The 13,892-nt window shown below is 48.4% G+C and overlaps 1 protein-coding gene across 1 annotated transcript in view; it reads left to right on the top strand.

The window, feature by feature from the left end:
- The window catches only part of HYDIN (HYDIN axonemal central pair apparatus protein), a 152,597-nt gene that overhangs the window by 74,214 nt on the left and 64,491 nt on the right, over positions 1-13,892 (top strand). Inside the window, 4 exon segments of the mRNA XM_074913662.1 lie at positions 3,962-4,061; positions 8,532-8,650; positions 10,684-10,732; positions 10,735-10,900. Of these exon segments, the coding sequence (XP_074769763.1) occupies positions 3,962-4,061; positions 8,532-8,650; positions 10,684-10,732; positions 10,735-10,900 (434 nt within the window).

Raw genomic sequence — 13,892 nt, forward strand, 5'->3', positions numbered from 1 at the left:
GGAGAACCTGGGATGTTCAGCTTCTGCATTCAAGGGGAATGTTGGCTTTGTAGCTCAAGGCTCTGTGTGGATGACCCAAGTTAGGTACCTAAAGTTTATAATTGTGAATACTCTCACATCTCTGTATTTAGTGCCCTGAACACTTGGGTATTCAGGCATTGAAGATTCAGCCCATATTCCTTCTGTCTGTCGGGACCTCCTTGGAGAAGCTGGGGCTAACAGTGCTGCTCTGCCACCGAGGAGCTCCTGGAAGGTTTTTGCTGTTCTGAGAGGAGCGCTGGAAGTACCACAGAAGCCTGGATGGACTCTGTGGTGGGTGAAAGCCTTGCTGTGCCTCCATTTCTGTGAGCTGTAAAACGGGGAAGTGGAACTTACTGAAATGTTTCCTTATGAATTCTCTTTCTGTTACCTCCTCCCTGCTGTAGTTACAACACGTCCCTGTGTGTGTTCACCCCTGCAGTCGAGATTGTTGCCGTGCAAGTCACGCTAGGGGTTTAGGCATACAGAGAATCAGTCTGGCTGGCTGCCAGAGCTTAGTGGGGAAACAGGTAAATTTGCCATCCTAGTCCTGTGCACCCGAAGTCGGACAGTGATCAGAGCATGGCAGGTGGTGTGGGTGCAGCTCGTAGCAAGACGGAGCTGCCACGAGCGTCAAGCACTGACTGTTTCTGATCTCCCACTCTTGTCCCTGCCTTCTGGCTCTGCACTACCTTTCTAGGTCCCCTGCCCTGTCAAGTCTGTCCCTGTCTCTGCCTCCGTGATGTATTGCTGTTCCTGTGCTCTAGAACAGTGGGGTAGGATCACCGTGTCGGTTGTATTTCTGTTGCAGATGTGCTGGCCTTGGAGTTCATTGAATTCCAAAGTCAGCTAAACTCACTCAGCTAGAAAAGTGTGCTGTTGTTAGCAGATACATATTCATCACGCCAACGGTTCTTTTTAATTTTCTTCCTTTCCTGCTTAGCTTCATTTTTGCTTATGAATTGTGTTACACTTGCCTCTGTTAACAGGAGATGTATTGCCTCTGTCAACCTCTGAGTCATAACCAAACTGCCCCTAGTGTCTGGAGGGCCAACATATATCTGACTGTGGCATGTCAAATAGACCGGTGAATACCATCGGCGTGTGGTCCAGCAAAAGCCAGTGGCAAAACAGTATTTTGTTAGATAGATAATCTGAAAGACTCATACTGCTGTGTTAGGCTCAAAGTTGTTTGTTTTCTGGCCTTGGTGGAAGGAAGGATGCTCTCTGAGTTTCCTGGGAATGATTTGGCTCTGAGATCTTGTTCTGGTTCGTATGAACTCTGCTTTAGAGCAATCAGTGTTGTGCTAAATGATGACGTGGTGTAAAATCTGACTGCTTTTTCAGATAGATCTCAAAGTCTTGCCAGAAATAACACAGTCCCAGCAAATCAGATGCTCAGTTTATGGTGGGCATTGTCTGTCTGACCCAGCACAAACTCTTAGCTGCCTACCCTTGGTAATCAGGCTGTGCACAGCTCTCGTAAGCCTGATGGCAGAACTACAGTCAAATCCTGGCATCAGTTTTCATCCTTGGCCTTGCTGGTCCTGTCCTATTTCTCTCAAATACCTTCTCCCCAGTTTGCTGTCTGGCACGTGGAGGCTCTACAGAGTGAATGGAGTTATCTGGGTGGCTGTTCTGAAATGGGGCTCTTTCATTCCCATGGGTTGCTGAACTTCCCTCCCTTTCACTGCCCTGCTGTGTTTTGTTTTTAAGGCTCAGGATGTGCTCTCCTCCCCTGCTTTACACCCCTCTGTAAAATGAAGACCTGGAGCATGACCACTGCTCTCAACGTCTCAGCAGGGAGTGTTTGTGTAGCTGATGGTGCTGGTAAGCCTGGTGAGGCATCGTTTGCCGTTTGCCGTGCAGGAACTGAACGGGGGCTGTCTGCAGCTCTCAGGGCAGAGGAGCACAGCAGCTGGAGGATCAAAGGGCACCACTGGGCAGCTCAGCCCATGCTGCACCCTTTGAGGAGGAGCGCAGAACGCGGCTGAGTGAGCTGTGGGGCTCGGAGCAAAGGCAAGCAGCTGCCCCTTGCCAGGGACGGTCTGCCCAGGGTGAGACCACTGAATTCAGTCTGCTGAACACACAGCAAGCAGCTGGGTGATGGGCACCGGTGAGTTATTAGACTCTAATTAGCCAAGCCAGGGAAATCTATCATCAGAGTGTTTCTTCTCAGTGGCTCGGCTTAGGGAAGCTCCAGGTGTCATAGCAGAGCTTATGTTGTTCAGCACACCCCAAACGCTTTTATTCCTGTCAATCCAAGATAACTCTCTGGGTGCTTATGAGTCTGTGCAGCGTCCCTATGAGAGCCGAGGGGTCTGGTGTCTGGCATGCTGCCTGGGGGTTGCGGGTCGATGTCCCTGGTTTGCTTCCTCAAGCGCGTGTGTTGTGATACAGCAAGGCTCCATCCCATTGCTTGCTGGATAGAAACACAAGTACTTTTGATTTGGCAAATGTGTTTGCTCTAGGTTTTGAGAAGAATCCAAGTGACTTTATTCTTTCACACTTCCCTTTTCTTATTATTGGTTTATTGTTTTTTGCAACAGTTTTCTCTACCCGTTCTTCCCTCTGTTCTGTTGACTCTGAGCAGGCTGTGCATTAGGGAATTAATTGCAGCTGCAGTCCAATAACTCACCATGTCATAGCTCTTTAATTTTTGTGGGGGCTGCCCTTTGAGCTATAAGGGCTAAGTCGATGGGAAGTATTATAGTTATTTAATATTTATGCTGCAGGAGTGCCAGAGGCTCCACTCAGTTCAAGGCTCTTCTGGGCAAAGTAGTGAGGATACCCAGCAGCAAGCAGAATCAAAGCCTCACTTTGTCGATAGAAAAATAACTGTTCTTTCTGTCTTCTATAAGCTGAATTTTTCATTCATTATAGAGTATTATTATAGTTGTCAGAGGTGCCTATATTTATGTCAACAAATACACAAAGAAACATTTGTAATGCTAGGGGTTCAGGGGGTGTAATTGATGTCTTTGTTTAAACCCATTGCAAGAAGTGAGAGCCTTTAGAAACCAGGCATGACTCCAAAAATGTGCAACGAGGCTCCCTGGGACTGAGCACCAGTGCCAGGACTCTTTGGGTGAGAACCAGAGAGAGAAGACCTCGAGGAAGCAACAGACAGTTGCAGACACACTGGTAGCATGGCCCACTCTTAAATCCCTGAGCAAGAGCATGACACGGGAAAGAGCCTGTTGGTTGAAAGAGGTGTGGAGCTGTAAGCAAATCCCGTCTCTTCTGGCCTGAGCCTGAGTTCAGGGAAACAGGAGTGTGTGCACCTTGCAGAGACAAACAGGGTGCATCTGTCTCTCAACTCCTTTACCAGATCATCCATGAGCTGGAGGAGCCTGCGTGCTGGCTGGCTGCTCACGGCTTGGAGCAGAGCAGCCGCCAGCGGGCAGGAGCCTGTTCTTTCATCCCCAGGCAGGAGGGCTCGTTCTGCTTGGTGCTGAGTGCCCCACTCACCGCAGTACGTTAAATACTTATGTGCATGTGCAGCTGAAGGGCGTAAGAGGCAGCACCTTTGTAACTAAGAATGGAAAATTCTATTTGATTTGCTAAATCTCTCCTGATCTGATTAAAAGTGCTCATGTAGCCATAGTGCTACAGGGGTATACGGGAAGGTTTGGAGGAGACAGGTACCTTTTCCTTAAACTGGCTGGTACCTCTGAAGAAATCCTACTTGATTCACTGGAGCGTGAGCCAGCTTGGTTTCTTCATTATAGTCCTAGTTTAACAAAATGCCTCTACCAGATGCCAGTAAAGGTAATGGACTTAGATGTTTTGCAGCTGCTTCTAAACTCTCTTACAAATTTTGTTGATAAGTGTTTGCTCCCCACTTTTCATTGGTGCTCTAAATAAAGGCTACAGGGCTGTGGTTGAAAACAAGAAATGTAATGTTTAAGGATAAATGGTTTGCTGTCTCCTTCTGTTTTAGGAGGGAGATATCTGGTCAAATTCTTCAGCTGAAATTAATGTGATCTTTAAGCCCTGAGAAGCCAGAGTCTATCAACAAACAGTCTACTGCGACATCTTGGGTACAGCTCCATTCTCCTGCTTCTGTTACCCACAGTGAAGGCACAAATAGTCTTCCAGACCACTTGGTTCTCGTTTAATTGGTAGGAAGGGTCAGTGGTCAGCAGGGTGCTGGCACGTACCCACTGCCCCTGTGGTTTCCAGGTGGTCTCCTGTCCAAGGCCAGCCCTCAGGGTGTGTGGCTACAAACTTGGATCATTGATCCCTGAACAACCAAGGCAGTGAAGGGATAAGTTTTCATGTTGTAGGTTTGCCAGCATTTGCTCTGCTGCAAGGTGTCTGTAGAGGCCAAAGAGCTACAGAGCTAAACAGCTTCAGTGGACGAGCACCAAGTCCCTAGAGACCATTTTTCTCCAAGAGGAGTCAATTACACAGATGCGTCATCAGACTCCTGAGGCAGTAGGAGCTGCTTCCAGACCCTGGATCCCCTCTTGCTACCCCAACACTGCCAGACCTTGGGTGGCTGAGCCCTGCTGTCTGCAGAAGGACACCTCTGGCCAGCACGTGGGAATTGTCACCTTGTGGCTCTGAGTCTGTGGTGCCTCTGGGTATGTTGCTCAGGGCTTGCTGTGCTCAGCAGGGTGAGCACCCTCCCTGGAAATCAGAGTCCGAGCAGCCTGCTAGGCAAGCTTTATGCTCATCCTGTCTTACACAAGTGCCATCGTGTCTTTTGCTGGGAGCAATTTTCTCTGGCCCACCTGAGCTGCACCATCTCTGCCCTGGGAGAGGTGATGGCTTTGCTGTGCTAGCACAGGGCAGGGAGTGCCTGCAGCAGGCTGCGGGGTTTGGGTGACCTCGTCCTTCCTCTCCATCTCTGCATGGTGCTACTTAAGGTGTTTTTCAAGACTAGAGAGTGCTGTCAGGCTTCCATCCAGGGAACATCATGGTTTTTCCCCATATAAGAGGAAGAGGTGCGAGGCCCATAGTCCCCCAGCAGCCAGGCGCCTGTTCTGGAGTGTGCTGAAGTCACTAACCCAGCTGCTTTGTTGCTTTCCTTACTGCTCTGCGCTGAAGGATACAAATGTCATGAAACAGCTTTTTATTTATACTGTAATTGCACAGGGTTTACTTGGCAAATGCCACCTACAGTAATTACCCAGGGCTTGTGTTAACAAACTGTCTTCCTGCCTGCCAGCTGCAGTTGCTAGAGCTGTGGAAGGAAAGCATTGATTTTAAAAGTTGCTCCTGAGGGATTCCTCGCTCAGGGCTGTGCTCCTGGCTTTGGGATTTTTGCTCTGGTGATGGGAGTGTCCATCATTTTGCTGCAGGTTTCTCCAGGGGTTGTGCCAGGAGAGCGTTTTTGTTGCAGGGAGACAGGAAAACTACTTGCATGCAACCCTTGAGCTGGTCTGGGAGTTATAGGAAACAGAGCTGGGCAAATTATCTGTGTTTAGAAAGAGAAGCTTGCTCTTGAAAAGATCCTGATGGGCCCTCGGGAGAACTTAACTCTTCCAGTGGCTCCTTGAAAGAGGACCTCAAGGAGGTCATTTAAATGATGCACCTAGCCCCCTCCCTTACAAACCAGAGCTCATCTGCTGTATTATCAGGGTGGAAACCATCCCAGAGTCAAGGCCCCTGAGTGCAAAAAGAGTTTAAAGAAGAAAATGATGATCTTTAACTAGGGAGTCAATTAACTTTGCTTCTTGATTCCTCTAAGAATCGTGACTGCCTTCCTCATGCATTTGCATGCCAGTCACAAATGCCTTTGGAGGATGGTTTGCAGACGGTGTGTGCCCCTTCTGGGAACACTTGGAAGCTTTGCTCCAGTGCAGCCCCATGAGTTGTGCAGCTGGATCTCATGCCCCACTTTTTTTGCAGGTGCAAAAAGGAAAGGGGCTTTGCCTGCCCCCACTTTTTTTTGCAGGTGCCTCCATAAATTGCTTAGCAGATGCTTCTGGATCAGGTGATTTACAGAAGTAATCAGCACTGTGCAACTTGCCAAGCTGGCAGTTAAGAAGTGGTTTGAATTTTGCCCTCAGCAAATATTTAATCTCAAAATTAACTTTCATAGTTATTCATGCAAATAAGGCTGTGGCTCTTGAGTGCTGGAAGGAAGCATGTGCTGGGGGGCTCTCACATGTAAAATTCAGTTTTAGGTTTGTCTGCTCACAGAACTGTACTGGGTTACACCTTGCAAAACCCTTTCTTAAGCCAGGGTCTTCTTGCAGGGAGATTCAAAATCCCAAGTGATGATCACTCCCTTACCTCGTGACAGAACTGTCCTGCATTGTGTAAAACTGTTTATTGACATGACCAGATGGGAATTGTGTTCAAAACCAGTCACAAAGGATGGGGATGTTCTGTGAACAAGGAACTGAGTGTCAGAAAGCAGCAGAAGTTAAAGACTTTGGCAGAAAAGCCCTGTGCTGTTGGGCCACCTACACCCCTATGTATTTGAAAGCAAGGCAGCAGTGCCAAACTGCACACCCTGTGTGACATGCCACTGCATTTTCCTACCGAGGTCCCAATTCTTGCTCCACAGGAGGGACTTTGGGGCTGAGGACAAGGAAGCTGTAGTCCCTCCATGCCCTTGGCCTGTGTGCTCTGGGACATGTTACAGTGGGAGCATCACAGGGCCACAGCCCAGCTGTAGCCAGGCCTTAGGCAAAGGCTGGATGCTCCTGGAAGCCCCAGCTCCCAGCAAACAGGAGGACATTCTCTCTTTTTCCCTCTCAGCTCTCCTGAATGCTGCCTGCAGTTTAGTCTGCTTCTCCTCCTCTGGGAAAAGCCCGCTCCGCGGTTCACCTGGAAAGGTGAAAGAGCAACTTTTCTGGGATTTCCCGAAGTTTCAAGTTCAGCGTAGGGGTAGAAGAAAGGATGGTTTCCAGAGATGACCTGGAGAAGATGAGGACATACTGCGGAAGGGGAAGAACTGCCACCGATGTTTTGACTGCAGTGGCCATGGGATGTGTTTCTCAGCATGATCGTGGACAAAAGCTTTTCACTTGGAAATCTTTGCCATTTCCTAAGAACTTTGATGGTTTAGACCTGGAGTTTTTAATGAAAATTAAGCCACATGTGATGCAAGAGAGAGAAATCTCTTGACAGTGAGCACCCAATACTGCCTCTTTTGTCTGTGAAATAGAAATAGCTCTCCAATTAATGCCTGAGCTGTGCAACCTAATTCTCATCTCTGCTATGAGCTGGGCTTTGGCTGGATCCACTTTAAAAATGTTAAATTCAAAAGCTCCCTCGCTCTTCCTTTCTGGCTTTGGACATTATCAAACATCCTCATCCCGTGGTTGCAAGATCAAAAAGTCAGCAGTCATTGAAAAGGCTGTTCCAGGAGAGTTTTTCTGAGTTGTGATCTAGTCACTGTGTTGTCCCACCGGGGCTATCCTTTGCAATAGGAAGTAATTTTGCAAAAGAATTAAAAAAACCAAAAAACACCAACAAAAAAAAAAACCAACCCCACAACACAAAAAAAACCCCTTCAATCCCTAATCTTTAATTAATGGTGAGCATTGTACAAAAGGACAGAGGAATATTTTTGCATAAAAGCTACAGTAAAGGTTAGATACAACCTCTGGGCCTTTCTTTTCCTCCTTGTGCTACTCACTTTCTTTGCGGAGTGGGATGGGATGGCAGGGAGACCCAAGCTGAGATTGGAACCAGGATTCAGGCACTTGAGGCTGCTGCAGTGGTTTGGAACAGCCTTCAGACTGAAAGATCCCACACTATGTCATTTTAGCAGGTTTACGGAAGGAAATGATCACCTTAGAGTTTAGCTAGAAGACCTGCAGTCTCAGTTCCTTTGCAGCAAGGGCTGTGTGTATTAGCAGTATATTTATGGCTTCTTTGACCTCAGTAGTGAGGTTTTTCATAACTGTTCAGCGTGCTTCAGGTAAGGTGTCTTTACAAAGCTGAGCTCTCGGTATCATGGTGGGCACAGGCGAGTGCTGCTCGCTGGAGATCACAAAGCCCTGTCTTATTTGGGTGCCACTGCATGAGGTGAGCCCTGGAGCCCTGGGCACGGAGCTGTGTGTCAGGCACGGGCAGTGGCTGAGATGCTCTGCCTGCTCTAGGCAGCACTCAGATGTGCATAGCAGGGAGATTTGCCTTGCCTGGGCTCGTACTTCTCCGCTCCTGTGCTCTTGTCTCCGCTTGCATCAGTACAGATGGCATATTTTCATCCTCAGTTCTGTTTCATAAGCTTTGTGCCTTCACTGAAGGGATTTCAGAGCTCATCTAAGCACATGGGAAGAAATTCAGAGATTGTGTTTTAAGATCAGCATCACTTTTTCAGGGTACAGACTGATGGCTAAATGAGAAACCAGCCCAAGGGGTTGGTTAGAAATTAGAAGCCAGCCCCAAGGCATATCTCCTGAGCAAAGAGAAGGGTCCTGTATCTTCTGCTGGAGCACCTAGAGCTGGTCCCATCCAGCCCAGAGTTAGGGAGTGGCACTGAGGCAGCCTGGGCAATCCAGGATAACAGAGACAATTACTGTACTGAAGCTGAAATCTCTGCCCAGGCCACGAGACCAGGCTGCCCCTGCGCATCAAAGGGGGAGGCATAGGGCCTTGGCTCTGCTTCAGCTGTGAGCAGCTGGACATCAGGAAGGTTTTTGTTGGATCAGACTACAGTTATGAGGTGAGCAGTTGGGATCCTGGGGGGCTGGGGGGGATCCTGATGGCTCTCAGGGCAGCAGTGAGCCTTGTGGACCTGTGGAATTTCTGGGAACTTGGGTAATTGTGAACAGGTAATATTTGACATGCTAGTCAAATCTGGGGAGTTTCACAGAATCTGGATACTTTTGATGGGATATGAAAGGTGCATATGTTGTTTGTGAAGCCTTAATCCCTGCTTTTTGGCAACCTTCCTTGGAGATCAGCTGGGAGGCTTCATGTGAAATAATACCCCCTTGACACATGAAAGCAACACTGGGTCAAAAAGATAAATATTCAGAGGCTTCTGTTTCAGCCCTGGATGCAATGCACCTTTGTACTCGGGCTGTTAAAAAGCAGCTGGAACCAATTTGCTGTGTTTGAACTCCAGTCCATTGCAAACAATTTTTTGTTAAGTGCATCCTGCTGGTTCCTGGGAGCTGGAGGAAAGCCTGTCCAGCCTCTGGCTCAGAGCTGGGTCTTGCAGTGAAATTGGGAGTGCCTTCCCTTGCTGACCAGTCCCTCACCACTCTTCAGATTTGCTGCATCTCTATGAAGAACAAAGCATTTCTGGAGATGAAGTGAAAGAACTTTCTACATATTTGCCTCCCCCTGCCAATGGTGTCAAGTCTTCTGCAAAAAAAATAAGATAGAGCAACTGAAAGAGGTAGAAAATGAGGCAATACATCATGCCAGACACTTTCAAAAGCTTGGCTGTGGCAGGGAAGGACACATTAAGGTGTTTTCTTACCAAAATATTGTGCTCTCTATGCATTTTTAATGGTGATACTTTATTGATTCTCTCTCTTTCAATTTATTATTTTCATTACTTGAGAAAATGTGACTAAGTAGATGATACCGTTAGTGCTGTACTAAGCAGCTAGGCTGGAGGTAAACCTCAGCTCAGCGTTGGATCCTTAAGTGCAATTTGTAGCTGAGGTGTAAAAAACATGAGAGGAGAGAGCAGTTTTCAGGTTACCCTTGCAGAGTTTGAATACATGAATAATTTCAACAGCAGCTGGAAAATTAAAAAATAAGGGACATCTCTCTGCTTCTGTCTCAGTTTTTCTAACAGGTTTTGCAAGGACAAAAATTTAGGGAAAAGAAATCCAAGACGGGTAGTTAAGTCCATGGAAATGGCAGGATTTCACCCTGCAACAATCAGAACCTTTACAGCTTTGCTTTGGATGGGTTTGTTGGTGACTGACAGCGTGCTGGTACTCGCAGCAGCTGTGGGCATTTCTCACCCAACATGAAAAGAGCTGAATCTCAACAAGTGCTGTGGGATTGTGTCACTTCTTTGAGGCAATAGATCTCTTGAGTGTTCAACAAATATGGCTTAGTTCTAAATTTGCAGTTTATTCTGATAATGGTAAAGCCTTAGATGGTGGCTGTTAATATTTAGGAAAGAGAAATTCTTTGGCGTAGATGGAGCTGCTGTGCACTGCACACTCATCCTTTCCTGACACATCTGTTTAAGCAAAGACTAAGAAAGTATCCCATTAAAGAAAATAAAAACAACCTAAATTACATACCGTAGCAGAGTTGGGGAGTGCTTCTGAAGTTGGTTCTAGTGCTGTCCTGAGGTGTCTCCTACATTCAGTAAGCTTGTTGACTGCAATGGAAGCTGAACATGTTCTGCCTTTGGCAGGATTGGACTCGTTGGAAGCAGAATTGGTTGTGTGATGATTCACTAGTAATGCTGCAACTGCCCTTTGTTGTTCTGAACCAACATGGTGATGCTGAGCTGCTCCTCTACACTGCAAGTCGCAGCGCGCTGCTCTGTGTCAGTGGAATAAACCCTAAGTGACTCTGTTTCTATGAAGCTGTCACTGCTTTGCATGAAAAACCCAAAGGCAGAACTTGTCCTGTTGTATTTTCTTTGGCTTCTGCCAAGCAACAGCACACAGCATCTTCTGCTTTTTACAGACGTTAATTGGTTAATCAGAAAACGAATCAGCCTTCTGTAAGAAAGGAAGATTCCTTATGTACTTCCGCTTTGCTTTCTTGCTGCTGTAGGTGGTTCTGTTCAGCAAAGGAGCCATTGAAGCTGTCTTTGACTTGGTCCCCCAGCTCTGGGCTTCTGCTTCACTTTCCTCCCCCAGGAGGGCATCATTTTGCCAGATGGGCTCCAAGTCATCCGAATTTCCTTCAGTTCCACCATCCTGGGGGAGTTCACAGAAGAATTCAGGTTCAGTGTGAATGGATCCCCTGAGCCTGTGACCTTGACTATCAGGTGAGGAGGGTTATAGGAGCTTGGTGGGCACATCTGTAGCTATGTCTGGGCAATCATCTCCCACCTACCTCATTTTAGGACGAAACAGAGAAAAAAAGGTGTTGTCTAAGGTCTTAGTCTTGGCTTGGATCCTAGCATCCCCACACTAAGAGCCAGGGCTTTTTAATCTTGACTCCAGTTTGAACCTTGCAGTTGCAGCAGCAAATGAAGTGTAATTGTCTGCGAGAGGAAATCATAGAATGGTTTGGGTTGGCAGGACCTTTAAAGGTCATTTGGTCCAACCCCCCTGCAATGGGCAGGGACATCTTCAACTCGATCAGGTTGCTTAAAGCCCCGTCCACCCTGACCTTGAATATTCCCAGGGATGGGGCATCTACCACCTCTCTGGGCAACCTGGTCCAGTGTTTCATCACCCTTACCATAAAAAATTTCTTCCCTGTATCTAGTCTGAATCTGCCCTCTTTTTAGTTTAAAACCATCACTCCATGTCCTATCACAACAGGCTCTACTAAAAAGTCTGTCCCCATCTTTCTTACAAGCCCCCCTGAAGTACTGAAAGGCCACAATAAGGTCTCCCTGGAGCCTTCTCTTCTCCAGGCTGTACAACCCCAACTCTCCCAGCCTGTCCTCACAGGGGAGGTGTTCCATCCCTCTTACTATTTTTGTGTCCCTCCTCTGGACCCACTCCAGCAGGCCCATGTCCTTCTTGTGCTGAGGACCCCAGAGCTGGACACAGCACTGCAGGGGGGGGTCTCATCAGAGAGAAGTAGAGGGGCAGGATCGCCTCCCTTGATCTGCTGGCCTTGGTGACCATGCCTCGTATGCTCTCAATACACAGTTTAACTTTCAAAGTCTTGGGTTCCTCTGGGAAGCAGCTTTGCCTTCATGGTGGAGGCAAGTGGCTCTGTGACTTTCCAGGATGCTGTTTGCACAGAATTTGGCAGCAGCACGTTCTCACACATCTCTGTGTGAGGGCCCCGGGGCTTTAAGTGACTACCTGTGCTGGAAAACAGTTTGAGTGAGGCTATTCAGGAAAGGTGTGGAGATGCCTGCTGCCCAGTCCGGGTACCCAGGAGCTGGAGTGACTCCTTCCTACAGGTAGCTCATTCCCCCTTGGGCCATGGCAGACAGCGGGATGGCATCAGCTTTGGGCGGTAGCTTGTCTGGGCCACCCCCGTGAACACACAGCAAGGCCAGCAGAGCTTTGGACATGGGCCAGCCTGAGTGGCTGCAGTCAGAAGCAAGTGTTTTTAATTTCCTCTGTTAATAATCCATCCCAAATGGGTAGCAGCAGCCTCAGCATCATCTCTCATGCTAATGTGTTGGGACAAGCTGTCCTCCCGGCTCTTGTGCTATGGTACCTCCTTTCTGCAGCCAAAAAAGTGCTGATGCAGGAGATGGGGAGCTCTGCAGCAAGTTCTGTCACACAGACTTGGGCACCATCCCGTGGGCTGGTGCCACGGGAAAAGATAATCCTTACCAAGCAAAGGGGAGAAGGGGGGGGAAAAATGCTGATGATAGGAGAGGCAAAGCTCACTTGTCAGGACCACAGCAGCATGCAAACTTGTCCCAGGTGGTCTTAACCACGGGCTGGTAGGATAACATGGTGTAGGCAGGAAAGCTGGTGCTGGGTGCTCTGGAGCTGTGGGGCTGGCTGTGCCTCCTCGGCAACCAGCCTCCTGGGCTGCTGCTGCTGGGAGGCACTAGATCAAGGTAGTAAAGCGATGAAAGGAATCTGCAGCTGATTTTACCAAGAAGGTGAGGGAAATGGATAAAAAAAGAACAAAAAGTTTATTACTTCGCAAGAGAAGAGTGGTATGTCTGTTGACCTCTGTAGAGAAACAATTATGTTTGCTTTGTGTTTGGAGGGAAAGTGCTGCCTTTTTTAGAAATCAAGAGGGAACATTTCACAATCAAATAATTTATTCTCCTCTGTCCCTCCCCCAAATTGGTCACGGGGTGTTATTGCATAAGCAGCTTTCTCCTTGAGCAAGGGCAGGTTTTACTGGTAAGGCTGCACTTACCACAGGTAGAATACAGTACTGCTTGGACAGTGCCCGCTGCCTCTGCCCCGCAGTGGGCTTGCTCCTGGGGAAGGAAGGAAGGAGCTGTCAGAGGGACGGTTGTGTCTTGGCTTCCCCACAGCCAGATGAAGTGGTCCTTTTTTTCCCCAGTGATGCCCTGGCTCCCAGTGCCCAGCACGCCCTCCCCTTCTCTGTGGCCACTCTCTGCCCTGTTCAGCCTGCACCCTGCTGGGCTCAGTGCAGACCTTCTGTCTCGGTGAAAATGGACTGCTGGTCTTTTTTTCTTTATTTCTTCCCTGTCCTTGCACTCCTCCTCCCTGGATGGTGGCTCCTATGCAGCCCAGCTGATGGCACCCCAGCACACCCGCCTGCTCCCATGCAGCTGTCCCTCAGCAGCAATTCCCACTGCAGTCCTCTCCTCCTTGAGATGGCATCTGCCTCCTCGAGCTCTGTCTTGCCTTTTTCAAGGATCCCTCTCCAGCCCCACAACTCAAGCTGTTTGTTTTCAAATGCCTTTGAGATGTCCACCCACTAGGTCAAGCTGAGTCTCCCTCTTCAGGAGGTTTTGTGCACTGGATTTCATCCTCCATGGAGAAAAGCTCCCAGTTGTTTTGAATGGAGGTGAGCTGGCTGCAAAGGAAAGAACAGGGATGAGAGTTCAAGAAGTTCATCTCCTACCTTGTGTTATCCTTCCTGCTCTGCCAGGACCCCGATCTCCTTTCTCATGTGCATTACTTAATGCTACTGTAAAACAGTTGTTGCCAAAACCACTGCCTTTTCCCCCATTCTCTTGCAAGCTGTACTGTTATGAGCTGTGGTGCACAGAGCTCTGGGTTGGCTCCTTGCCTGATCCTTCTGGGCAGTCATTCCGGTTTAACTTCCTTGAGCACAGATACAGTGCACTCAGCACAAGTGGCGGTCATTTCCCCACTTGCCTGGCAAGGCTCATCCTTGGCAGTTTCCCAGTG

This window comes from Athene noctua, chromosome 9 (genome assembly GCF_965140245.1).
Source record: "Athene noctua chromosome 9, bAthNoc1.hap1.1, whole genome shotgun sequence".
Classification (NCBI taxonomy): domain Eukaryota; kingdom Metazoa; phylum Chordata; class Aves; order Strigiformes; family Strigidae; genus Athene; species Athene noctua.